Below are 27727 nucleotides of genomic sequence, written 5' to 3' on the forward strand. Positions count from 1 at the left end.
TGACTGTGTGTGATTGTGTGTGACTGTGTGTGACTGTGTGTGATTGTGTGTGACTGTGTGTGACTGTGTGTGATTGTGTGTGACTGTGTGTGATTGTGTGTGACTGTGTGTGACTGTGTGTGACTGTGTGTGACTGTGTGTGATTGTGTGTGACTGTGTGATTGTGTGTGATTGTGTGTGACTGTGTGTGTGACTGTGTGTGATTGTGTGTGACTGTGTGTGACTGTGTGTGACTGTGTGTGACTGTGTGTGACTGTGTGTGACTGTGTGTGATTGTGTGTGACTGTGTGTGATTGTGTGTGACTGTGTGTGATTGTGTGTGACTGTGTGTGATTGTGTGTTTATTCTGGATCAGGTGGATTGTTCAGGCCATGAAACATGAGTTGAAGATCCGTGCTGGTGACCTGCGACCTCAGGACATCTACCAAATGTCCCCGAGTGATGTCAAACAGCTGCTGCTGGACGTTCTTCAACCTCAGCAGACTGGCAGGTAAGGCTCTGTACCTGCTCTAGCTTCAGGTCCTGGTGCCGTTCCATCTTCTGGTCCTAGTTCTGCTCCAGCTCCTGGTCCTGCTCTAACTCTAGGTCCTGGTACTGTTCCATCTTCTGGTCCTAGTCCTGCTTCAGCTCCTGGTTCAGGTGCTCCTCCTGCTCCTGGTCATATTGCTGCTCCAGTTCCTGGTCCTTCTTCAGCTCCTGCTCTAGCTCCAGGTCCTGGTGCTGTTCCATAAGCCTGTTCCAGGTTCTGGTGCTACTCAAGCTCCTGGTCCTGGTGGTGCTCCTGGTCCTGGTGCTTCTCAGGCTCCTGGTTCTGGTGCTCCCCCAGCTCCTGCTCCTGCTGCTGTTCCATCTCCTGGTCCAGTTCCTGGTGATCCTCCAGCTCCTGGTTCAGTTCCTGGTGCTCCTCTAGCTCTTTGTATTGGTGCTGCTCTAGCTGCTGGTCCTTGTGCTCCTTCAGATCTTTGTCCTTCTCCTTGTCCAGCTCCAGCTCCTGGAGTTCTAGAAGTCATTGAAGTAGTGAAAATATTTGTTTTTATGATGAATTAATGTCTCGATCAGGTCGTGGCTGAATCGGCGTCAGATCGATGGCTCTCTGAACCGTACGCCTTTCGGGTTCTACGATCGTGTCTGGCAGATCCTTGAGAGGACCAGTAACGGCATCGTGGTCGCCGGGCTTCACCTTCCTCAGGTAACGTCATCACAGCTCAGTCAGTCCTCATCTTTATGATCCGATTAGAGTACGATTATTATTATTAAATTAATTTTAATATTCTCTGTTGTTTCCTCCATAGCAACCCACTCTGTCTGACATGACCATGTATGAGATGAACTTCTCTCTGCTGGTGGAGGACACGCTGAAGAACATCGTACTGCCTGAATACAGGCAGATCATAGTAGAGGTGAAGCTCTGGGTTTTCATGGTGGTTATTTGGGGTGTGTGTTGTGTTTTGGTTCCTCATGGTTCTCTCTCTCTCCAGCTGCTGATGGTCGTGTCTCTGGTGCTGGAGAGGAACCCGGAGCTGGAGTTTCAGGAGAAGGTGGATCTGGACGGGCTGGTCAAGGATGCCTTCACTGATTTCCAGAGAGATTCATCCAAAGGGGATTCAGCTCACAGCCCGGTGAGTGACACCATCACTACTGCATGTAACTGATATTATAGATAGATAGACAGACAGATAGATATTATATATTGATGGACAGACAGACAGATAGACTGATATTATGGATACACAGATTTTGTTGATGGATAGACAGATATTATAGATAGAGACAGATATATAGACAGACACAGAGAGACAGACAGATATTACAAATAGATAGATATACAAACATATAGACAGACAGATATACAGTGTATCACAAAAGTGAGTACACCCCTCACATTTCTGCAGATATTTAAGTATATCTTTTCATGGGACAACACTGACAAAATGACACTTTGACACAATGAAAAGTAGTCTGTGTGCAGCTTATATAACAGTGTAAATTTATTCTTCCCTCAAAATAACTCAATATACAGCCATTAATGTCTAAACCACCGGCAACAAAAGTGAGTACACCCCTAAGAGACTACACCCCTAAATGTCCAAATTGAGCACTGCTTGTCATTTTCCCTCCAAAATGTCATGTGATTTGTTAGTGTTACTAGGTCTCAGGTGTGCATAGGGAGCAGGTGTGTTCAATTTAGTAGTACAGCTCTCACACTCTCTCATACTGGTCACTGAAAGTTCCAACATGGCACCTCATGGCAAAGAACTCTCTGAGGATCTTAAAAGATGAATTGTTGCGCTACATGAAGATGGCCAAGGCTACAAGAAGATTGCCAACACCCTGAAACTGAGCTGCAGCACAGTGGCCAAGATCATCCAGCGTTTTAAAAGAGCAGGGTCCACTCAGAACAGACCTCGCGTTGGTCGTCCAAAGAAGCTGAGTGCACGTGCTCAGCGTCACATCCAACTGCTGTCTTTGAAAGATAGGCGCAGGAGTGCTGTCAGCATTGCTGCAGAGATTGAAAAGGTGGGGGGTCAGCCTGTCAGTGCTCAGACCATACGCCGCACACTACATCAAATTGGTCTGCATGGCTGTCACCCCAGAAGGAAGCCTCTTCTGAAGTCTCTACACAAGAAAGCCCGCAAACAGTTTTCTGAAGACATGTCAACAAAGGACATGGATTACTGGAACCATGTCCTATGGTCTGATGAGACCAAGATTAATTTGTTTGGTTCAGATGGTCTCAAGCATGTGTGGCGGCAATCAGGTGAGGAGTACAAAGATAAGTGTGTCATGCCTACAGTCAAGCATGGTGGTGGGAATGCCATGGTCTGGGGCTGCATGAGTGCAGCAGGTGTTGGGGAGTTACATTTCATTGAGGGACACATGAACTCCAATATGTACTGTGAAATACTGAAGCAGAGCATGATCCCCTTCCTCCGAATACTGGGTCGCAGGGCAGTGTTCCAGCATGATAATGACCCCAAACACACCTCTAAGACGACCACTGCTTTATTGAAGAGGCTGAGGGTAAAGGTGATGGACTGGCCAAGCATGTCTCCAGACCTAAACCCAATAGAACATCTTTGGGGCATCCTCAAGTGGAAGGTGGAGGAGCGCAAAGTCTCGAATATCCGCCAGCTCCGTGATGTCGTCATGGAGGAGTGGAAAAGCATTCCAGTGGCAACCTGTGAAGCTCTGGTAAACTCCATGCCCAGGAGAGTTAAGGCAGTTCTGGGAAATAATGGTGGCCACACAAAATATTGACACTTCAGGAACTTTCACTAAGGGGTGTACTCACTTTTGTTGCCGGTGGTTTAGACATTAATGGCTGTATATTGAGTTATTTTGAGGGAAGAATAAATTTACACTGTTATATAAGCTGCACACAGACTACTTTTCATTGTGTCAAAGTGTCATTTTGTCAGTGTTGTCCCATGAAAAGATATACTTAAATATCTGCAGAAATGTGAGGGGTGTACTCACTTTTGTGATACACTGTATAGACAGATATTATAGATATACAGACATAAATAGATAGATAGACAGACAGACATAGACAAACAGATATTATAGATAGACAGACAGACAGATATTATAAATAGACAGATATTATAGATAGACAGACAGGCAGACAGACAGCATTGTGCAAAAAAACAAACAAAACAAGGAACATCAGTAAACTAATATAGTATATAACCATCTATCTATAGTTAGTATAATAATTATAATTATAGCTATTTACATATATGCTGTTAGGTCCATATACATAGTAATATAGTAATATATACTTAATAATCATAATAATAATAAGCATAAGAATAGGAATACTAGATATGTACTGTATAATAATAATAATAAAATAGATATGAATAGGTCTTACTGAGTATATAATTATGCAGATATTAGGATCATTATTATTATCATTATTATTATCATTATTTATGTTGTGATTGCAGAAGGACATGGAGACATTCTATAACACGCCCCCGCTGGGGAAGAGAGGAACCTCCAGTTACCTGACTAAAGCCGTGATGATCCAGCTGTTGCAGGGCGAAGTGAAACCCAGCAAGGACGACCCCTGCTCCGTCAGCTAAACGCATCTCACATGTTCCTCTTTCCTCCGTATCCTCGTCCGGATCACGATTTAAAGCTGCCACTGATTTTTATGCTTTTAAACTCTAGTGTTGGATTTGTTTTAACACCCACTGCTTCATTTAACCCCGTGACACCTTCATCCCACGCTTACATGCTTACATGCCTATGTTCCTGGATTCTCTGGTGTACGGAAGCTTATTTTTAACCACGTTAGCATTTCATTTATCGATTTTAGCACGACGGTTCTGTTGCCGTGTAGCATACTGGTTTATAAATAATGTAAACAGAAATCTGCAGTTTTACAGTGATGAAATACGGTGTTACGCTATACCATAATACTTATTATAAGTTGTACACTATTGCTCTATTCAGCACAAACATTACCAGCTAAAAAGTCACCAGAATAGATTTTTACTGGTCACTAGTGGGTGTTTCGGACACCAGATTTGTTTCTTCATGTGTAGCTTCATGAATACGGTTTACAGCCACGGCAAAGGCGCCTAAACATTATTTTAATTATTTAAGACAAGTTCATGTGTCAGATTTCCTCGTTGTTTTTATTTTCGACCTTGATTGTTTGTTTGAAGCTCAGCTTGACGTTTTCTTCACCTTGTTATGTCAGTGTCTCCGCCAACGTTCGCCTCCTTTCCCTGCACATCACCAGCTCGCGTCGAAAACGAGCGACCTCCAGCCACAGGTTGCGTCTTTGCCGGCGTGAACCCTGGTTTTGTATTAAATGGTACGTCCAGTATGTTTGGGAGGAGGCTGCAGCTATCTGGGTAGCGTCCATCCCCATTGAAGCTGCACACGCATGACTGAGGCCTCTGAGGCTCCTTTTTTTGTGCGGTTATAGACGCAACGTCATTGTTTACCCCTCCGATGCTCCATTGTTCCGCTAGCTGAAGTCAATATTAATAAAATATCAATGAACAAATCGATGATAGCATCTGACGATAGCGTGAACTGTTTACTGATTCACGTCAGCGTAGGAATAATCTCACTCACACTGAAAATCAAAACGTCGGACTGCTGCGTGAACCTGCGTGAGTTTTTAAATGTGCTCGTTTGTCCGATTGTCCTGCATGGTGTTTTATTTGTGGAAAATAAAGGATGGACTGTTTCTGTTCTGTTTTGCATCAGTTCTTGTCTACCCATCATGCATTTAGGGATAAATGCCGCCACCCCACTCCAATTCAAGGGGGGGAGAGGCTGTCATGCGGCCCCTCTTACTGGTCTGCGATGAGGAACCCTGTTCAGCCATCGTTCCGCCTCTTAAGACACAGCCAATCGTGTGTCTGTGTAGCTGCCCGACCAGCTGATAGCAGAGCTGAGATTCAAACCCGAGAACTTGAGATCTCAGCACAACCAACCAACATTTATATGCAGAAAGGAGGCAGAGTTTGAACCTGTGACCCTGGAGCTGTGCCACCCTAGTCAACATGCAAACCAACGACCAAGTGAGCTGTCGGCCGACCGGGCGTCTACACAGACGTGATCGGAAGTGTCTGTGATGGACTGGCACCCTAAACCCTGTTTCCACCCTGTGCCCACTCTTCAAAATGTAGGAAGCCTTACAGATGCAGGGAGAACATGTCAAACTCTGGTGCACCACCCACTTTTCGGTGTTGTTCTTTAATGCAGTAACGAGTACCAAGATTTTTCAGACACGCAGCCAATCGTGTGTCTGTCTAGAACCCGAGATTCGAACCCGAGAGCTTGAGATCTCAGCCTTCTGCGCCACCCATCATTCACTGTCAACCAACCAATGTTTATATGCATAGGAGGCAAGGTTTGAACCTATGACCCTGGAGCTGTGCCACCCTAGTCAACATGCAAACAAACGACCAAGCAGTCGTCTGACAGGCGTCTACACAGTAGTGACTGGAAGTGTCTGTGATGGACTGGCACCCTGTTCGAAAAGTAGGAAGCCCTACAGACTCAGGGAGAACATGTCAAACTCGAGCACGCTGCAGTTCTTTAATGTAGCATCAACATTTTCAGACACGTTATCATAAATCAGGGACGCGCTCCCCACGCTACCATAATCGAGTCATCGTTTTTCTTCGGCCCTGTCGTTAAATTCAGCAGAACAGAACGTGTCCAAATTAATGTCGGGGTGCAGAAGAGTCCCGGGAGGAATTGGGACCACCCCTGAGAGAGAGAGAGAAGCCATAAAGAGGCTAATGTTTTCCCTCATAAAGTCTAACAGCCCGGCGGCAACCAAGCATCTCCTAATGACCGCTCTGTCTGAAACATTATGGACGCTCCTGAACTCTTTATTTCATTAATTTTTCTGTTTTAATGTTTTTTGGGGGTCTCATTACAGAACCACGCTGGGGTACACCGAGCCCTTCAGGACCACCCCATTATTTTACAAATATTTGTACAGCGGTGCTTGATTTTATACCCCGGTGCCAATGGGACCGCGTAAGACACCCAAATTTGAGACACCAAAGTGTATTAAAGGTGCGTCCCAATACTTCTGACCATGTAGAGCGTCTCCGTGAGTGTAAATCTAATCCAGTACTCATGTTTCTGCGTTTTAACCCTTGGTAATAAAAGCAGCACTTGATCAGTTGGGATTTAACCAGGATTGAGATGCACAGATTGTGCGCCGGCACTTTTCCTCCAGCGCTCCATCCATCCATCTGCAGGCGCTAAACTGGTTTCCAGTTGTGATTTCCAGTTTTTTTCCCACCGTCCTTGTCAAGTTCGTTCAGGTTTTGTTCTGGTTTGAATGCGTCAGCGATTGTGTGTCAGTGTCGTTCCTTGCATTCAGTGTTTTATGGCAGGGCCGGACCCACCACGACCTGGATCGGGATGGAACGGTAAGAGATGATGTAATAATATAATAGTTTATCTTTGCATCTTTAGCAGAAATTCATTGAGTTGATCAGTTATGAAGCATAAAAGTGAAACAATGTGCGCGTTAAATGAGCAACAAATCGTTATGAGTGGCGCAGGACCCACCTCAACCCTGGTCACGATAGAGTCGTTGCAACAGGATGGAGTCGCTTGGCATTAAGTGTGGTGTGTAGCTCTTTGTCGCCACCATGTGGATTTGCCTTGTCACTTTCAGTCATCCTGCTTTCTCATTAATTCATCCCGCTTTCACGTTTCTCCACCGATTTATCCTGGTCAAGGTCGCGGTGAATTCCAATGCCAGTGAAACACACCCCCCGAACAGGAAGCCAGTCCATCACAGGGCCTCTGCCATTCCCCTCTCTATCAGAAATAGCCAATCGTGTCCGATAGTGCCGCTGGGGATTCGAACCCTAGATCCCAGCAGATGCCAACTAAGCGCTTTATCCTGGTCAGGGTCGCGGCGGGTCCGGTTCAACCGAGAAAAACTTGGCACAAAGCATGAACACCCTGGTCAGGTGGTAATCCATCGTATCGCCTAATGTCTGTGTAGATGCCCGCCCGGCCGACAGCACCGCTGAGATTCGAACCCTGATGATCTCTTCCGCCACCCCAGTCGAGCGCCTGATGTCCATACGTGTATCTGGAAGAGAAGAAGGTAAAGACAGACATGAGGAGAACATGCTAAACTCACAGCAGGTAATCACAGGTGAGGATTGAACCCCAGGTCCTGATGTCGAGCTAGTCCTATGTTGAGTTCCTTGTCGCTGTGCGGCATGTTCACAGATCTTGGAGCAAAAACTAGATACCGTGGACCACCGATGCCCCTGTAGTCTGGAGGAGGAACTTCACTCCAGCTTGCTGTGTAAGGTCTGACGTCCTGCTAAGGTTCCACCATGAGCACAACAGGATGGTGGAATCTGTGCTAATGAATGTAGTCACTTTTATACTGACAGGTTTTCAGCACAGCAGGTTGAGGTGAACGTAAACAGACGCAGCGCTCTTACGCTTCAGCCAGATGTAGTTAGCACTTCCCAGGGATGAGAGCGCGGAGGGAATTGTGGGTAATGAACGATCCTGCGGACAGATGAGCTGTAAATGTGAGACTCGGGTTGCGTCGCCGTACGGGAGCGGGGAGTGGAGATAAGGTTCGGTGGGGTCGGGGGTGAAATGTGAGGTGCGGCTGATCTCTCGCTGCTTCGGTTATTTTTGGAGAGGTGCAACCTGATGGAACGAGTGGAACCTGAGAACCTGGGACACGTTTCATAATCCAGTTTGGGAGAAGAATATATCTATTAACATTATATGCCCAAAAGTATGTGGACGCCACTCTGAAATGCTTGCAAGTTTTGGCAGCATTTTGGTGATGGTCATGTCTTTTCCTGCATGACTGTGTCTCTGAGGTTCATAGTTTCATGAAGTGTCCGATAGACAGAAACGACAATTACAGTACAGTCCAGGTCTCCTTGTTACCTATTATTATTTAACTGAACAGGCACAAATTCCCACAGACATGTTCCAAAGTTTTGTGTATTTGGGTTGTGTGTCAGGTTGTCCTTTGGATAGTGTGTCTTTGGGTTGTGTGTATTTGGGTTGTGTATATTTAGATAGTGTGTATTTGGGTTGTGTGTCGTGGTTGTGTGTCGTGGTTGTGTGTCAGGCTGTGTGTCAGGTTGTGTGTCGTGGTTGTGTGTCAGGTTGTGTGTCAGGTTGTGTGTCGTGGTTGTGTTTCAGGTTGTGTGTCGTGGTTGTGTGTCGTGGTTGTGTGTCGTGGTTGTGTGTCAGGTTGTGTGTCGTGGTTGTGTGTCGTGGTTGTGTGTCGTGGTTGTGTTTCAGGTTGTGTTTCAGGTTGTGTGTATTTGGGTTGTGTATATTTAGATAGTGTGTATTTGGGTTGTGTGTCGTGGTTGTGTGTCAGGTTGTGTTTCAGGTTGTGTGTCAGGTGTGTCGTAATTGTGTGTCGTGGTTGTGTGTCGTGGTTGTGTGTCGTGGTTGTGTGTCAGGTTGTGTGTCAGGTAGTGTGTCGTGGTTGTGTTTCAGGTTGTGTTTCAGGTTGTGTGTCAGGTTGTGTGTCGTGGTTGTGTGTCAGGTTGTGTGTCGTGGTTGTGTGTCAGGTTGTGTGTCGTGGTTGTGTTTCAGGTTGTGTTTCAGGTTGTGTGTCGTGGTTGTGTGTCGTGGTTGTGTTTCAGGTTGTGTGTCAGGTTGTGTGTCAGGTTGTGTGTCGTGGTTGTGTGTCAGGTTGTGTGTCGTGGTTGTGTGTCAGGTTGTGTGTCGTGGTTGTGTTTCAGGTTGTGTTTCAGGTTGTGTGTCAGGTTGTGTGTCGTGGTTGTGTGTCAGGTTGTGTGTCGTGGTTGTGTGTCAGGTTGTGTGTCGTGGTTGTGTTTCAGGTTGTGTTTCAGGTTGTGTGTCGTGGTTGTGTGTCGTGGTTGTGTTTCAGGTTGTGTGTCAGGTTGTGTGTCGTGGTTGTGTGTCGTGGTTGTGTTTCAGGTTGTGTGTCGTTGTGTGTCGTGGTTGTGTGTCGTGGTTGTGTGTCAGGTTGTGTGTCGTGGTTGTGTGTCGTGGTTGTGTGTGGGGGGCGGTTGGTTCCGACGACCCCGAGCTGAGATCACATCAGCCTCAGTCTCAGAATAAAGGAGATAAAAACTTGATGACCCTGCACTGCTGTCCCAGGATTCATGATTTACGCCCCTGACTGAGCCTGTAATCCTCTGTGAGCGTGATGTCATCGGTGCTCCGATAGATTCTGCAGATAAGGGCGTGTAGGCAGGAACACGGGGGCCAAAGTATTGGGACGCCCCACTCTAATTTCTGAATTCACGTGATTCAGCCACAGCAGTTTCTAACAGGTGTAATAAATCAGTTATATAAAGGAAATGGCATGCTTCTAACTGTGCTGCAACAGTTTAGGGAAGGCTCTTCTTGTTCCGGACCTCATTATAAATCTACAGACTTTCAGGACTGTCTCAGACATTTTATGGGGTCAAATTAAAACTTAAGCCCAGTGTTTCCCGGATTCTCTCCGTCTATTCTCGGTCTATTTTTTTTTAAGATCGGTCATTTTTCATGCTGTTTAGGCGCTGACATGTTCAAACCGTAACTCGATGCCAATTCTCTGAGGCACCAGCGGCGCTTTTAACACCTCCGTCTGATACTGACAAGAACGCCAACGTGAAGATTACAGAGACCGGATCACTTCCTCCTGAGTAACGGGGGAAAAGTATGGAGCGGATAAAAGAAGAAAGACTGTTTATTTATATCGAATATCATAATAGTAATAATAATAATGTACGGGCGTGGTCAAAGTCTACACGCACTTGTAGGAATCCGTGTGTCGTGCCAGTCTTGGGATTTTGTACTGATATCTGTAACTAAACTGCATCTTGCACCCCTTTCTATGTCTTTTTAGGGGTTTAGGGTGTCTGAACAGACTAGCCATTGGGAGGTGCACTTGTCAGTACGCTCTAAATGCGGGTCCCAAGCCTGGATGTAATAAAGAGGATTGAATCAGGAAGGGCGTAACTGTTCCACGTCGATGAGCCTGACATAGATTAACAATTGCCTCACGATCGTTTAATTCCTCCTGAGCGATGTTTGACTGCAGCGCCAAGTGGCCGACTTCTCTGTGCCTATACAAACAGGACTAGCTTGACCGCGCCCTTTCGACTGAGCCACAAGAATAGGAACGGTGGGAAGGCCACGGCGCTCAGCACAGCGGTGAAGATCGTCTGAAGATCAGAGAAAAGTCGTCTGAAGATTATCTGGATGAACAAGCATCCAGAAGTAATGAGTAGATGGAACAGTGGTCTCTTTGGCAAGGTCTGGAAGACAACAAACCAAGTGAAAAACAAGAAAGCTAAAGAAATAATGACAAGAGCAGGGTGGAGTTTTGTGTAACCACCTGTACACCCATGGAGATATAAAGCCTGCTTGACTGTGGACGGTGTCTCCCGTCTTCCAGCAGCTTGAAAACCAAGCCGTCAGTTCTCGTTTCTCCAACGTTAATGCGCTGGTTCTTCAGTCTGAAACACTAGACTGTAAAACGTACTCATGCCTGGTAGATTCTAGATAGACAGAAGGGACACAGTGTACAGTCAGTAGCGGTATACCTGTGTGGTGGGTTCACCTGGTAGGTTGTCGGCTCACGGCGTGGCTCAGGTACGCACTTGACCTTGTGCAGATGTTGCACTCTTTGAAGCACATTCTTTTCATTCTGGAGTTCGTCTCCCCTGCTAATTTACGCCGTGTGTGTGTGTGTGCGTGTGCGTGTGTGTGTGTGTGTGTGTGAGTGTGAGAGATAGTTTGCAATACACTACATGACCAAAAGTATGTGGACACCCCTTTTATGTCTTAACTTTTCTTCTTTAACTTAGTTTTGGCCACGCCCACCTCTAACTGGTCTGCAAAAGCACTGATAGAAATGAAGAATCTATCACCCTTTCAACAGTTTAGGGAAGGTCCAGCATGTCTGGCCCACTTTAGATGGTAGATGTTGCATCCTACAGACACTAAATCGCCCTTGTGATCGAGTAATTGCCCCCAAACTTGCTGGTTCCTCCCCTTCATTCGGCAATTACCGCTTATTAAACACGCACAATGATCTCAAAACTCCTTTACAAATACCTGCGTCCCCACAGTGGGCGGAACTTGTCATATAAGGATAATATGATTGGTCGAATTTCCTGTCATTTAAAACGTGAATTTGATTATTTTATTGAATTTGTGCTGCTCTGCCCTGTGTACATTTATAGCTGGACCACTGAGCACCGCAATTCCTTCCAGCAACAGCAGAGGAAGACAAAGAGGCGTCTTTCATTTAACCCTTCATGCCCCGGGACAAATCAAATAAGCAGGTATGAACACCTTATGAATCACCTTAGATCTTTATTGTTATTATAAGTCAATAGAATAAACCGCTCAGGTTTAAAATATCATTTTTAGCTGATCTTAAATCGTCTCTGAAGGTGTAGAGAGCCCTGACGGTTCCGCTCTGTCTAAACTGCCGTCATTACCCAGCAATATTTACCACCATAGACTGAATGTTTTAATCTCTTTTAGCCAACTTTTCATTTTGCCAGCAGCGGGTCTCACGAGTCAAGGAGTCACACCAAAACTTGAAAGGCTTCAGGTCAGAAACCGCTTCTTTAGAGTAAATTCTCTTTATTGGAAGTGAAAAGCTGTGTTATTAAATCTCTGGCAGACTCAGACGGGATACGTTCACTGTACCGCTCTGGTTCTCCTCACACGGTTTAAGCCCGGGCTGAAGGACTCTGTCAGTGGGGATTCTCCTGCCAAATCCTTTTTAAAACCCGATTTTAATTTGCACCCCCCTGGGTATTGTATTATTCCTAAAGAACAACTGCATCACAAGCACTTCTTGAGGGAGCGGATTATTCCCGCTAACGTTTACGGCTCTGCTTCTCGTACCAAAGGGCCTTAAAGGTAAAGCGGGTGTTACGTAATTCCTCTTTCGTTTAAACACGGAGGATCAGCGAGGAAAATCTGTGTGTTTGTTTCTGTAGTTTGTTGGAGGTCTGTGAGATCTTACTCACCTTAATCCTAATCTTCTATAAACACGTTCACATCTTTATATACGTTATGTGGCCAAAAGTGCAGCCTGCTGGAGTTTCTTTAATTAAACGGAGCTTTTCTCCACGTCTTGCTTTGTGCTGGAACAGGAAAGAGCCTTCCCTAAACTGTTGCGGGAAAAGTTAGAACCATATTACTTCCTTTAGATAGTATTCGGACGCCTGTGAGCTTTGTGCAGGTTGCTGGAGTAAATCGATTTTTTCTTAACGTCTTTATAGAGCTCGCTTTGTGCACAGGCACAGTCATAACAGATAAGGACCTTCCCTAAACTGTTGCAAAGTTAAAAGCATATAATTTCCTTTATATAAACGATTTAAATACATAAATTTAATGATTAGAAGGGGCGTCCTAATACTTTTCTTCATATACGGACAGTCGAACGGTTTCGTCTTTGGGCCCTTGAGCGAACCGTGGGTAAACGTGCTGATCCTAATAATCACCCGGAGGCACCGGCGCGGTGTTTACACAACACTGAGGTACAGATGAGTGCAGGGATGGAGGGGATTTCTGATATCAAAGATGACCTTGACAGGTGTGAAATGATCCACAGTGGATCATAAATGGATTTAAGGATCAGGTTTCAGCGCCGAGACCGTAAACACCGTGACGTTTTGTCTTTGTGGTGTTTAGTACGTTTAAATGCATTGGACATTAGGATCAGTCTGATGATGTGGCTTTATGTTCTGCTTAAAATAGCTTCTTTTAATAGCTGAAGAGCGCACAGAATGAGAACATTCTCACCCGGATTCATGCCGTGTTCATATGTGGTTTCAAATCCGACCAGTCTAATTGGATTTTGCCCCAGTATTTATTCATTTTATGCATTTTTCACTCCAAATTCCACCTCAAATTCCCCAAATCTGTATCTTTCCGATCTAGTCATATTTAATCAAAATCGTATTTCCGTCTCTACTGCTGCAGACTTCCACTCCTGACCGAGGAGAGCCGTGATTTACACACTCCCTCTCCAACACATGCAATAACTGACCACTTTTTGTCACCTGCACCAGCAGGGTTCATATGGGAATCCGTACAGCGCACGGAGAGTCACATTCCCATCTCTATTATCCCCTGTCTTTGTGCGGAATCCCTCCGACCCTCCTTTCCTTTCCCGGATGAGCCAATCGTCGTCTGTGTGGCCGCCCGGCAAGACGGTAGCAGGGCTGAGATTTAAACTCACGAGCTCTAGAATGCAGACTGATTTCCTCTGATCTTTATTATAAGCACTGATACCAGAATGCTTATCTCTGATTGGCTAGCAGGTCTGTCAAAGCTTGTCCTACCAGCACAGCTCCGAGTTAGATACACCTGTCCCAACAGTCCCAAAAGTAGGAAGAAGTGACCATAATGGACGACGGGGTTCGGGATTAAGCAAAGAAAGAATAGAAAAAAATCAGGGTTTATTACCTGGCTGATGGGTCTTGTTACGTTTAAGCTACGCCCTTGTTGAGTCTTCCAGCTGGTGGTCTAGTTTTGTTTGTTTTGTTTGATTTTCTTTCTTCAGTGCGGCCTTTTCTTTCCCTAAACCTGCTTTCTATGATCCAGTAGTAAGCATTCTATAGGTTTTTGATCACCTGTAATCCCGTTGTTTAGATTCTGTCATTCGATACCGATGAGTGAACAACGCCGCCGCTGCTCAACAGCCTGACTTATAGCTGCTGCATTGTGTTTATACAGGTCACGCTTCTTCATTTCTAATGTTCCCAGGATCTTTGCTTTCTGACACTCTTTTCCGCCCCGCTAAATGTAAGCGGTTGTGAGATAAATCACGTCAGCCCTGACTGGATTATAAAAGCGGATATCGGTTACTCGTACGTGATTAAACTTCACTCCTTCAGCTCAGGATATAGGATGACAAATGGTGCTGTTAAAGAAAAGAATATTCCTGGTTTATTTATTCCTTGATTGACAATCTGAGTGATCACAAAGTGCTGTTTTTATTAGAATAGATGCAGTCGGGCTTGACCGTTACCGTTCCTGACCCATCCTGTCCACTGTAATTGTGATTCGTTTAAATGTACTCATCACACGCTCATCAATCTCCGCTCATCAATCTCCGCTCTGAGACGGCCGCAGGTGTTAATAATTGATTGTGACTGATTCACGGTGAGATTGACGGTGAGACTCGTGTGTTTTTCAGAGCTGTGTTTCACTACATCAGCAGAGAACTGAGGTCTGGGGACTCATTACAGTCTGGAAAATATTCTGTTGTTGAAACGTAAGTCAAACACGCTATAAATAACCCGTCGCTTCTCACGTTGGGTCGGAGGCGCCCGCTCGGTCCGGGGTAACCCTCCGCGGGATCGGTTCATTTATTAATGACAAATCAGATCAACGTTTGGTTCTGGCACTGTTATTAATAATAATAATAATAATACATTTTATTTATATAGCGCTTTTCAAGATACTCAAAGACGCTTTAAGTTATTCGTTATTGACGAAGTATCTCAAGAAAGCTGTATCTACTGCTAGTTAGTAGTACAACCAGCCATGACATGAGTGCATAAGGGTAATATACAGGCTGTATAATACCCAGAATCCATTTCTCTCTCAATTATTTACATAATTCCTTGTTCTCACCCTGTAATATAACAGTGTTTCTTTTATTCTCACCAATTAGAGCAGAAAATCGGACACAAACGGATCTTCCATCAGATCGTCGCTGCACTTCCTCTAAATAGGTATTTATGCAGCCAACGGCGGAACGATCAGTCAGTATCAGACTGTCCGCTTACCAAGGGTATTCCTTAAAAACTTATAATGAGGCGATGCAGGCACTTTGGATGCAATCCTGTTATACCATCCTTAATGGGTACACTGAGCTTTTAGGCATGACCCTGGAATAGAGTCAAGAGAGTAATAATAATAATAATAATAATAATAATAATACATTAGAATCATCCTTTAGAAGTCTTTCAGCATGGCACCACCCTGGCATACCTGCCAGCTTTGTGTACATCTGGTCAGACTGTTGTCATCATGTTCACAGCCCAACCAACCACAGCCAGGTCAGCTGATGATCTCAGAGGATTTTTTACTGTGGATGTGTGAAGTTGATGAGTAGTCGTGAGATCGATGCTAATCCAGCGCACACATCTGTAATGCGTTATACAGCGGGGCAACATGTCATCAACCCAGCGATCAGGACTCGGTGCAGTCGGCGAATTCATTTGGCCTCGATTCTTCTGTCTTCACTTCACCGTCTTGCCTTTCTGTCTCTTATCCTCGGAGGGTAGCGACAGGAACCGAGGGAGGACGTGAGGAAGACTCAAGGAAAGAAAACAAGCGAGAAATAGTTGAAGAAATGCGATGTTTTTTTCCCCTGGCATTTAAACTCGTAGCCGTGGCCCTCCTGCGCCAACGATTGGTGCTTAAAAGCGTTCCCCTTCTTTTTAGGGAATTTCCAATCTGTCATTGGTCGTCCTGTAATGTTTCCTCTCTTTGCTTGTTTTGGATTCATTACGTGCCAAATTGAATGAATTCGGATGTGGACCTTAATCTTCAGACCCTGCTTTATGCAGCGTGACGAACCCTTTGCTGTGTGGATCATCTCAGACGTCACTCTGGAGGGATGTGAACCCTCCACATCCCTCAAACCGTCATTTGTGGTGTCGACGGCGGCCTGACGTTCTCAAATAATTACACCCTTAATCTTGAGCATCATTTGGTCTCCACTGATCTATACGGAACATATGGAGACATCAAAAGTCATCGGCGTACCCACAGAGCCGACTCGCAGGGATCAGGTACGAGGCGTCTCTTGAAGACGGGCTTTAAAAATAGTCTGTTGGAGATGCTGGTTGCTGATTGGTCAAGAGAGGGATGCAGATGTGGGATGCATGGGAATCCCTGAACCTCAGCAGGCTGTGGGCAGTGCCAGCTCTGCCCTGTGGTGCAGGAACCCCTCTGGTGGAGAAGGACGGAGCAGTCGGTGGGTTGTTTTGGATCACAGTCTGCACAATTTTGTGACCCACCTAAGGGTTCATTTATAAGTTAGCGGCAATCAAGTAGGGTTGTCCCACTGCTTTATCCTGGTCAGGGTTGCGGCGTTCCTGGCTTCCCTAGATTTACTGGGTGCAGGGCAGTAATCATCCATTGTTGGATTTGGCCATCCCCCCCTCAGCCACAGCCGATCATAGCGCCGTTGGTGATTGGTACCCTGGACCCCGGTGGTAATGAGCTAGCGGAGCAAATGTGAACGTGTTCTATCTCGGGGTTTCCCGCAGACGGCGGTGTGGTTGTGGTGTATGATGTAACGGGGACGTACCGCTCGTTATTACCCGTTCTTCTGCCGCTCGTTGGTCTCCGATCAGACACTTAACACAGAGCTCCACTCTTATCCTCTTCAGGGGCTTAGATCCAAATCCATCTGAAAAATCCCTGACAAATATTCCCCCTGGAGCTTTGTTACTCACATCAAAGGGTTTCGAACATGCTCGATCAGGTTCCTCCAGCGCACACACACACACACACACACACACGGGTACATGTACACACAACTCCACGCCGTCGTTAACCCCGACAGCGCTGTACAGACGAGGACTGATTCTGCACGTTTACGTTTCTGTACGTTTGCAAAAGTGCTGGGACGCCCCTTCTGACTTTATGTAAAGGAAACAGTTTAGGGAAGGCTGCATGACCTCAGCTCCACAGAACAGCTTTGGGATGAATCGGAACATCGACTGAGGCCCTGTCGTACAAATTCCAACACACATATACTGTGGATATGATTGACTCTGTCTGGGAAGGGCAATGGATTGGCGTCCTGTAGGAAGGAGGAGGAGGGGGGGAGGGTTCCTGCACTATGCCCAGAGATTCTGTGGAAACCGGACCCACCGCAACCCTGACCAGGATGAAACGATGATGAATTGTGAAAGTGAAATGAATTCAACAAAGAATATGATACTAATACTATGGCAGTTGAAGCCTAGCGGTTAGGGTGCTGGACTAGTAATCGAAAGGTTGCTGGTTCAAGCCTAACCGCTGCCAGGTTGCCACTGTTGGGCCCTTAAGCAAGGCCCTTAACCTTCAATTGCTTAGATAATATGCTGTCACAGTTGCTTAGGATAAAAAGCGTCTGCTAAATGCCGAAAATGTAAAGGTACTATCAGCTAATCCCAGTTTATATCGCTGATATTAGACGCTTAGACGCGCCGTGACGACCACCCGGTCATCAGAACCGTCTGATTGACTCCGTCTTCTATGTATTTACCAGCGCTCACGTCTCCCGTTTCCTCTCAGGTCCAGTCACGTGTGTCAGAAGTAAACGGACGCATCGGTCTCGCTCGTTTCACAGATCAGCTGAAGGAAGCACCGGCCGAGAGGACCGTGGACGGATTGGTGGGGATTTATGGGTGTGCAAATGTAGCAGGAGGTCCTGGTTTGGCCTTGAGGGTCTGACAACCCGTCACACACACACACACACACACACACACACACACAGAGTGCTTTCAGTCTCGATCTGCTGATGTCGCAAAAGTTTGAGAGAGCGAGATTGTGAGATGGAGCTGAGAGAGATTTTGCCCCCCGTGACCCCAGACGACTAAGTGGTGGCAGCGGGGGGGATGTTTGTAATGTTTTTGTCTCTTTTTTTTTTTTTTTTAAGAGGGGGGTAGTTCGGGGACACGTCCTATTTCAACACAGACGCTAAGAGCTTTTTCTTTATTTACGAGGTCAAGGTCCTGCGTCTATCGTTATTCTAAACCAAACAAAAAACTTTCTCTGGTGAAAACAAGGAACAAGGATTGAGATTTTGGCTGCAAAGCCATGTACAAACCCATTTCCAAAAAAAGTTGGGACTGAAGGTGAAATGTAGCACTGCAGTAAAACCTTATCAAAGTGTGAATATGAGACGAATCTGCGTTAGTGTGGAATAAGCGTCAGATCCAGGGTTACAGCTCCACATGTATCTGTGTTTATCTGGATTTTCCTCCCTGTTTCACTTTTAAACTTGTGTTACAGCTCCAGCTTCTGAGAAATTGTGAGAATCAGAATCAGCTTCTCCCAGAGTCTAAATAAAGCTTAACGTGGTTTAATGTAGTAAAAGAAGGAGACAGGAGCACTAAACTTCTCTTCATTATTACTGCTCATAAGTTCCTCCACTAATCACATTCCTCACTCGCTGTTCTACTACAATAAGTCACGTTAAGCTTCGTTCGTACGGCCTGAGTCGCTTCTACCATGTCATATCAAACAGTTCGTCTCATTGGAGGAGCTTTGAGAAGGGCGTCCTAAGACCAGGGGTGCTGTGAAATGTTTAAACGCTGATGCTGTCAAGAACAACGTTTCTGCTATCGGCCAGCCGGGCGCCTGTACATACAATGATTGGATAATTTGAGGGGACGGAGGTGGGGCTGCCTCACTTATGACCTCTGCTGGCTGATCGATATCAATGCCGTGATGAAAATTGATGCGTGACTCTCTTCGATCTCTATATGAAAAGAAGTGGTCAGCATAGTAGTCACACCTCTCCTCGATCAGGAGTCAACGTCTGCATCAGTAGAGGAAATGAAATATGATCGAGGAATTGGATACGACTAGGAAATATGCATAAAAAAACATTTCTTCACACGCAATTGTAATCATTTAAGGATGTCATTATCTACAGTTCAAGACATTATTGAAAGGTTCAGACAATCTAGGTGAGGATGAAAACCCAGAATAAACGCCTGTGACCTTTGATCCGTAAATGTCACATCTCGTTGTAAGACTTCTCTCGATGTAAAAAGACCCCGTGACCCACGGCAGCATCCTCGGCGCCGACTAAGTGGTCGTGCTCATTCCTCCGGGGACGGCGTGACGTAACGCTCTTTCTTCAGCTCAGAAAGGTACCCGGTGAGACAAAAAAGGCAGAAAAATCGAGGAATAAACTGGTTTTGTGCGCAAAGTAATCGGAGCCTTGAGTTACTGCCAACTTCTTCTGTATTTTGACAACAAGTTGAGCAAAGAGAGAGAAAACGCCGGCGGAGAACCTGAATGGCTTTTTGTGGCCGTCAGTGCCGTGAAGAAATGCTTTTTTTTCTTGTTGCGGGGTGTTTGCTGTGACCTGCCTCTCTGCCGCGCTGCTTTATTACTGTCGGTTATGTGTATGTGTGCGCTCTAAATAAACTCTGATGAAAAGACCCCATTGTGTTGGATGCTGGCGGATGAACTGCTGCGTGTTGGTTTGTTATCGCTGTTTGTGCTGCATTAAGTGTCAGGATGTGTGGTGCTTTAAAACCGGCGGGTGAAAAGTTTAAATCTTAAGTGTTCGGGAATAAATTGGACGGGGGGGGGGGGGGGGGGGGGGGGGGGGGGGATATCAGCCGTGTTGGTGTTATCAGACGTCATAAAAACACACAAGAACATCCACAAGATACGGACAAAAGTATCGGGACACCCCTTCCAATCTTCAAATTTGTGTGTTTCAGCCACAATAGCTAACGGGTGTAATAAATCAATCGTATAAAAACAATTACATGCTTCCGACTGTTCAGCAACAGTTTAGGGAAGTTTAGGGAGAGCCCTGACATCAGCCCTACTGGACAGCTTTGTATACTATAATATACATACTATTGGTGTCCAGGTAATCTGGTTTCCTGGGTTCCTTCAACATATGATGACCTGTGATGGACCGGCACCCTGTACACACCAGCACGCCAATGATTGGCTCATCTGAGGGTGGAAGGGAACGTTGGATGGGGGTTCCTCATGACTGCTGCAATAATGCCCTCTGGTGGCTGCTCGATGGTGCTGCACAGAGACGGGGATAATGGAGATCGCTGCGTGACTCTCTGTGCGCGATACGGATCTTCATATGAACCCACCTGAAGCGGTAGGTACTGCACATGTGTCAAAAGAGGCGTGTCTTAGCCACGGTTCTCATCGGGTGATTGGATACGACTGAATTAGATGAATTAAATGTGGAGTCTCTCGATGCACATTCAAGTTTGGTTCTCAACGACATCGTGCAGAATTCCACAGCGTGGTTCATCTGTGTAGCGTTGATTATATTTGGAGACCTCGGGCCGCCCTCGGCCGGTGCGGTCGGTTCAGGAGGAGACGGGCGCTTCTGAACAAATTATGGCCTGTTCCTCAGCCCTGCAATTTGACTTTTCCACACTTAGCCGGAAAATAAAAGGGGGCGAGCGTGCGGCCGGGCTGCATTTAGAGGGGAAAATCCAGAGCCGACGCTGGACGAGGGATGATGATACGCGACGGTGGATCCGTGCCCTCAGAATCCTCGCTCCGCAAACCGCCGGGTTAAAAATAAATCAGCTCCTCTCCTCTCCGCCCGCCGACCTCCTTACACACGATCGCTGAGGGGTGTTCGTTCCGCGACATCCAACCTTTAACCCCTGATTTTATTATTATTTCTTCTTTTCTTTCCTCTCACCACTACGTAATCGGACCTGTTGCAGCACGACTGCGCCCCTGAGCCAGATGAAAACCTGGTGCCAGGAATTTGGAACCTAGGAAGTCTTTCTATTTCCCTCCTAGGAAATAGGTTCGATCTGATTGTCAGCCCGGCCTTCTCGTTCAAAACCGGTGCCTGCCAAACGGGCACAAATTTCCATAGACGCACTCCTACCGCAGCTGGACATATGGATTATATTTATGTAATACAGACTCACATGTAATACAGTTGCTCACAGGTGTAATAAATCAGTTATATACAGGGGATTACATGCTCATGTGTGACTTTGCAGCAACAGTTTAGGGAAGGTCCTTTCCCGTTCCAGCACAAAGCGAGCTCTATAAAGACAACAGCTCTGGAATGAACCGGAACATCAACTGAGGCTTTCTTGACCAACATCAGTGCCCAGCCATACAAATGCTGCCATGTTTTGACTGAATAGGCACAAATTCCCACACACAGACATGCTTCAGAGTCTTGTGATAAGCTTCTCGGTCCAAAGAGCGGCTGTTGTTCTGGTCCGACAAGCTCATTGTCAGGTGGCCACATACTTTTGGCCATCTAGTATACGTCTAAGAACCCTATATATACCCAAATATCCACTGTTCGTATATTTGGATAAAAGAAAAGATTTTCTGGGCTGCGTCCAGACCAGACGAGACCAGACGAGAAGAGGATTTGATCCTAGATTACGTGGTGATTATCTCCTCTCTGGAAGAGTCTTATCAGATCAAGCGCTGTTTAACACTTATTTATGTCTTCCTTCCTTATCTGTCGACTACACACACACACACAAACACCACACACAAAAAGTAAAAGTACTCACACACACACACACACACACACACAGTAGCCAAGAACCATCATTATCTCATGTCACGTCATGTCACATGACTGTCGCCATCACTTTGTGATGGTTGGCTGGACAGATGATTATACAGTCCACGTTGTCATGATGTTGTCAGTCCCAATGCTACCCAAAGTAACACAACTTTCGGAACTTAATGTGGTTCTGTTGCTCTCTTTCTGTTCTGGCCGTCTCGTACACTTACTCACTGGTGGTCATCTTCACCATGTAGTTTTCTGACACACTTGTTCTCTTTATACTGGTCAGATCAAAGTTCAAGTAAAGTCAAGTCTTAAAGCTACAGAATGCAGACAGAATGGAAAGTGGTGCATGTCTAACGTTGCAGCAACAGTTTGGGGAATGCCCGATGCTTGGAAGAGAATTTAGTCTGGAAGAACTTGATGACTGGAGTGGAACTAAATGGAGAATGAATTTTTTTTTTTTAGATGAATCAGAACACCAGACCCACGAACCAGCTTGAGATCAGGGGCTGACATTGCTGCTGCTCTTGTGGTTGAATCGAATAGAATCCCTGCGGTCATCTTCTATAATCCAGTGGGAAGTGAGGGCTGTTACATTTCATACATTTTGTTCTCAGACGTTACTCTGTGCCATGCTGGCGGGGCTGGATGGGAGGGAGGCTGGATTGGCGGTCGTACGGTTAGTGTAAACTGTCACGGCTCCCTGATGAGGCCGCAGATATCTGGGATTTTCGTTTTTTAATGTCAGCTCTGAGTTACATTTCCGCAGTCGTCCAGACTCTTTGGGATTTGCTAACAGGCCTAGATAAACGCAACAGGCCAGCATCTAACGCAGGCCGTTAAATAAACATCCAGTATCTAATGCAGGCCCTCATCGGCTGTTATGATTTATGAGCTTGGCGCTCAACGTGTTCTCATCTCATATAAGATGCACTTGTTTATCTGGGTGCATTCAAAATATTTCTCTTAGATTTAGTCATTTATACAGGGCTATTTTTAAAATATTATTTTGATTTATTATTATACAACATCCGGAATCATGTAAAGTGATGTTTATGCTTACTCAGAGCCCTCTCGAGTCTGTATGAAGGGTGGCACACTGGCAGTAATCCGGTGAGTTAGGGCCACGGTGGGTCCAGTTTCCTTGGAATCACTGTGCACAATACAGTAGAGCACCTTGGACAGGATGCCATTTCATCGCCGGACCTCTGGCATTCATATCCCCCATCAGACATAGCCAATCAGGTCTGTATGTAAATGTCCGACTGACCAGCAGCACCACTGGGGAGCAAACCATGGAGCCCAGCGGTCAAAACGATACCATGCTGTAAAAAGAGGAGCAACTTTTAAAATGTCTTTCTATTATTGTTTCTGTACATTTTAATGTGATGCAACCAACAGATAACCTGAAGCTTAATGGTTTGAAGGATGCAAAACCCAGAACAGCTTGTTCGGGGGTTACAGCTTGGTATGACTGTAGAATGTGAGGAGTAAATGCTGTAATTATACTGTGTGTGTGTGTGTGTGTTATTCCAAATAATGATCATGAATGCACGGACTGAATGGCAAATCTCTGCACAATCTGAGTGCTTTGATTGGTTAAACCCCCTGTTCTCTTTCTCTCACCCCTCCTACCATTCGTGTACCCCCCCAGAGAGAGAGAGAGAGAGAGAGAGAGAGTATAGAGAGAGAGAGGGGCAGTGAAAGCGTGATCGAGTCTCTCTCTCTCTGTGTGTATGAACGCGTGAAGTGTAGCGGTGCGCCTGAGCGCAGCGATGCCGGCGGGTCAGCGCGTCTCTCCGGTGTGCAGAGGACGCAGATAGAGGAGCGCCAGCATGGAGTACCTTCATCTCTTCCTCCTCTTCCTCACCTGCAACCTTCCTCCACCTGTACCTGGACCTCCTGCACGCCTGCGCACGCTCGCGAGCTTCAGAAAGGCAGGTGACATGCGCAATGTTTTCATTCATTGCGGCGCAATGTGATTTTTGCGCAAAACACTTTCCTTTAAAAATAGGGCGTTCTAATGGGGTTGCATGGGGTTCCACTGTTCAGGTATGCAGGTAAAGTTCTGTGATAAAAGTTCCTCAGATGGTTCCAGTTCTAGCTGAACTCATTTCATCTTGTGCAGAAGTTCAAATGCTCTATTATTTAATATGGTTTCTTTTTAGCACTAAATGATATTTTGGTCACAATTCGAGGTGGAACCGACATAAAGTGTATAAATGTCATTTTTTTTTACTAAAATTAATCTTCTAAGTGTGACAGTTATGGGTAAAACAGTGGGTAAGCACCCTTATGAGCTTCTGTTTTTCACCCATGTAATTAGGACGAGTTTGGATTTGTATGCTTAGTAAAAGTATGTAAAACATTTCATTTTCATTAATGTTCCAAATGGTTCTACTGGCCACAGTTATATAAATGCTCGTGTGAAAGATTTAAAGGTTCATTATATGATGTTTTTGTAAAAAGGTTCTAGTTTTAGGGGTTCCTTTAGTGTTCCCAGAGAGCACTATTTGTTTTGTCCTTGTCTGAGATGCCTTAGTGAGCCGACCACTGTACAAGGTTCTGTGCAGAACATTTGGGCCTCGGATTATCTGATGACCAGATTAATTTGGAACTTTGCCTCCTATTTCTAAAGGTTTGGCACGTTCTCTCCATTCCGGTAGTCTGTTTGTCACCCAGGTCACAAAAACACAAGCTGACAACAACAAGACACAAGTATAATGGCTGTTCTGAATTGCCCCCCTAGGTGTGAGTAAGTGAAAGGGTGAGGGTGTGAAGTTCTACCCAGGGTTCCTGTTTGCACCCGCAGCATGACCCTGAGAGAGATTACGTGGTCACAGATTGCTGACTGACTCGTTTATATGATAATAATAATAATAATAATAATAGTAATAACATTGTCGCAGTTGGTAGAATTGGTGCCACACAGCAGGTCGCTGTCTGTGACGAGTTTTGTATGTTCCCCTCATGCCCATGTTTTCCTTTTTTTTTGGTGGTGGTGGTGGGGGGGGTGTTCCTCTGTTTTTTCCCCACCATGACCCTGACGCCTGAGAATGGCCGTCGAGTGATTGTTAAGATGGGAATGTCATCCCTTCCACCCACAGAGCACAGAGCAGGACCATTCAGCTCCCAGCTTCCACTCCAACACCAACAGAGCTTTTATTTACCTTTTATATAAATGTGCTTAAAATAATCTAAAGAAGCAAACTTTGCATTTTAAAGGAATCTTTAAGTGTGACGACCATCTGAAGAATCACTGATAATGAATTTGACCCTCTTGTGTGTGTTACAGATTCTTCAGCTGTGCTTTTCCATGTCGTCAGTCTCAGCTTCATCTACTGGTGGCCTCAATCATGGTTAGTGTTTGATTCTTATGCTTCTATACCTGTATCTCTCTCTCACACACACACACACACCACATCTCAGTATAAATGTGACTTATTACTTACACTCAGTACAGTTTCATGCCACACATTCACTTTATGTACCTAAACATGTACAGCCCTCCTCTTCTGACCCCTGCATTCTGCACAGACGTCTCTTCTGCCACATAGTCCGGTTTCCCCACCGGTTGCAGATACAGTAGCCAATTAGTATCTGCTGCAGATGGCGTCCAGCCAACCGGTGGCAACGTCGAGTTTCGAACCGAGGAGTTGGTGTGCTAGCGGAATATCCCACTGCGAGAAAAGTGCTGGGTGCTTATAATCAGGACATTAAACAGGGACATTCATATTTGGCTCGAACCTTTTTCGTGAAGCAGGAGGAGACGACAGCCATTATATCCACTTGTCTGTAACATCCAGAGATAACAGTCTTTACCTCCGCTCCCACGGGAGCATCATGATTTATTAGTGAGCTGGATTTTCACTGCATCTTTCCCTATATGTAAATATAAACTCTGTATAGAGGCTTGGTTTTGGCTCAGGACTGAATTTGCCTGTAAGGTACTGTAATGCTGTACTTGATGGCATATTAGAGGATGAGTATTAGATATCAGATCACTTCCAGTGATGAGCACTGATGCTGGAATCATCTCAAACATCAGCCGTATCAATTAGAAATCATTTTTGTTTCCTGTTACTGAAGTACTTCGTTTTATCTGAATGTACTTTGCATTTTAGAGGAGCGCCACTCTTGTGTAAACACCGGCGCGTTTTGTTTGTAATGTCGCCCGCCTCCGTGTCGGATGTCTGCGTCTTTCGACGCCCTGTATCGCTTTACGTTTACACGGACGCCACTTTTGTGTGGTGCTTTCATCCCAAGCATTTGTGACAGTGCACGACCGGGAATAAAAGGCCTCGCTCGAGGGTCCAACAGTGCCAGCCTGGCGATCGACCTTCCGATGACTGGTCCGGTATTCGGCTGTGGTTCATTCATTCTTTTAGCTTCCCGCTCTCTTTCGGAAAGCTCCGTGCTTGTGAAGTGTGTGGCGTGTTTTAGGAATGGTAGGAATAGGAATCCCCCCCCTCCCCGAGGATCAGGGCTGCTCAGTGTTTGCTCACCCTATAATTTTCATGTAGAGTCTGTAAAACCTGAAAAAAAAAAAGGTGTAAAGCTTTAAACCTGCACACGTCCGTGTCAGACTGGAGCTGAATTTCACTCCGTGTGTTTGTCGTATGTGTATAGGATTTATTTATAGTGATGCGTAGCAAAATGCAAACATGATATGACATAAATATCAATTAAAGGTATACACACATGAGCCAAAACATTAGAACCACCCCTAAAATGTGCAACGGTGGACGTTTGGATCTACTAAACGTTCATCTGATGGAGGTTCCTCACAGTTCACGTGTTGAAAATGTTGAAAGCATCAGATCTAAATCATTATGACCGGCTACTCCGAACGGCAGAAGGCATCACAGGCGGCTGACGACAGGTTGTTGGGCAGCCGAGACTCATCGTGAAGGCTCTGACGTCTGGTACTGACTGCATGATCTGAATGTGTCACAACAGGCACTTCTGTGCCCGTCAGAGTGCCCATGCTGACTCCTGTGGGCATGCAGGCTTTGGAACTGGAATTGGAGGAATGGAAAAAGGTCCAACTGGTTTGATGGATCCTGGGATGCTCTGCAGGACGACCCACCTCAAAACGTACAGAAGCTGAAGGACCTGCTGGTAACGACCTGATACCAGATACCACATGTGCATGTGTCGGCGGGTCAGAGCTGGTACCAGTACCACCACCATCCTTGGCTCGCTCAACAGGGCTTTTTTGAAGATCCCTTGTACTTTTGACTTGACTTGGATTAAATTTCTGGCTCATCGTCGTATATTAATAAATAAATTCATGTTTATTTTAACCTGGAGTCTCTTGGCTGTCGTTTACAGATTACGTGATCGTGACCCCGGTGGAGGTCGACTCTCTCGGAGGCTACGTCACCCACAACCTGGCGAGGTCCGGCCGCCGAAGCCGGAGGTCCGCGGGAGGAAACGCAGCTCACTCCGGCGTGCACTACAGTCTCTCTGCTTTCGGGAAGAACCTGCACCTGGAGCTGCAGCCTGCCGCCGTGATCGCCGACGGGTTCACCGTGCAGACGCTCGGCCCAGACGGCGTCCGGGCGACGGAGGTGGGTCCAGACGTCCGGGACTGTCTGTATCAGGGCAGCGTGAGGAACCACTCGTCGTCTTCGGCTGCCATGTCCACCTGCTCGGGTTTGGTAAGGAGCTTCTGTTGGTTGGATCTGTCCACGTGTGTGTGTCAGCAGAGATGCAACATCTGTGTATGCAATATGGCCAAAAGTATTCAGACGCCTGACCGCTGGCTTGTCGGACGTCTTGTTTAAAAAACAAACGCTAGAACAGCAAATAGAGCTGCAACAGCAGACACTCCCAAGACAGACAGACAGATAAGTAGATAGATAGACAGAGAGACAGACAGATAGATAAATAAATAACTAAATGGATAGTCAGACAGACACATTTATAGACAGACAGACATACAGATAAACAGACAGACACATT

At 45.9% G+C, this 27727-nt stretch overlaps 2 protein-coding genes across 6 annotated transcripts in view; both read left to right on the forward strand.

Annotated features, from left to right (window-relative positions):
- Positions 1–5209, forward strand: part of phkb (phosphorylase kinase, beta) — a 48976-nt gene extending 43767 nt beyond the window's left edge. For all 5 annotated transcript variants that reach the window (XM_062989764.1, XM_062989763.1, XM_062989762.1 and 2 more), the window contains 5 exons: positions 356–490; positions 1060–1189; positions 1293–1400; positions 1479–1619; positions 3951–5209. In XM_062989764.1, coding sequence (XP_062845834.1) covers positions 356–490; positions 1060–1189; positions 1293–1400; positions 1479–1619; positions 3951–4088 — 652 coding nt within the window. In that variant the 3' untranslated portion in view covers positions 4089–5209. The remainder of the gene's footprint in view (positions 1–355; positions 491–1059; positions 1190–1292; positions 1401–1478; positions 1620–3950) is intronic.
- Positions 5210–23595: 18386 nt separating this feature from the next.
- Positions 23596–27727, forward strand: part of adamts18 (ADAM metallopeptidase with thrombospondin type 1 motif, 18) — a 30132-nt gene continuing 26000 nt past the window's right edge. Inside the window, exons 1-3 of the mRNA XM_062989274.1 lie at positions 23596–23701; positions 25015–25119; positions 27095–27423. Coding sequence (XP_062845344.1) covers positions 23596–23701; positions 25015–25119; positions 27095–27423 — 540 coding nt within the window. The remainder of the gene's footprint in view (positions 23702–25014; positions 25120–27094; positions 27424–27727) is intronic.

Source organism: Trichomycterus rosablanca, chromosome 27 (genome assembly GCF_030014385.1).
Source record: "Trichomycterus rosablanca isolate fTriRos1 chromosome 27, fTriRos1.hap1, whole genome shotgun sequence".
NCBI lineage: Eukaryota > Metazoa > Chordata > Actinopteri > Siluriformes > Trichomycteridae > Trichomycterus > Trichomycterus rosablanca.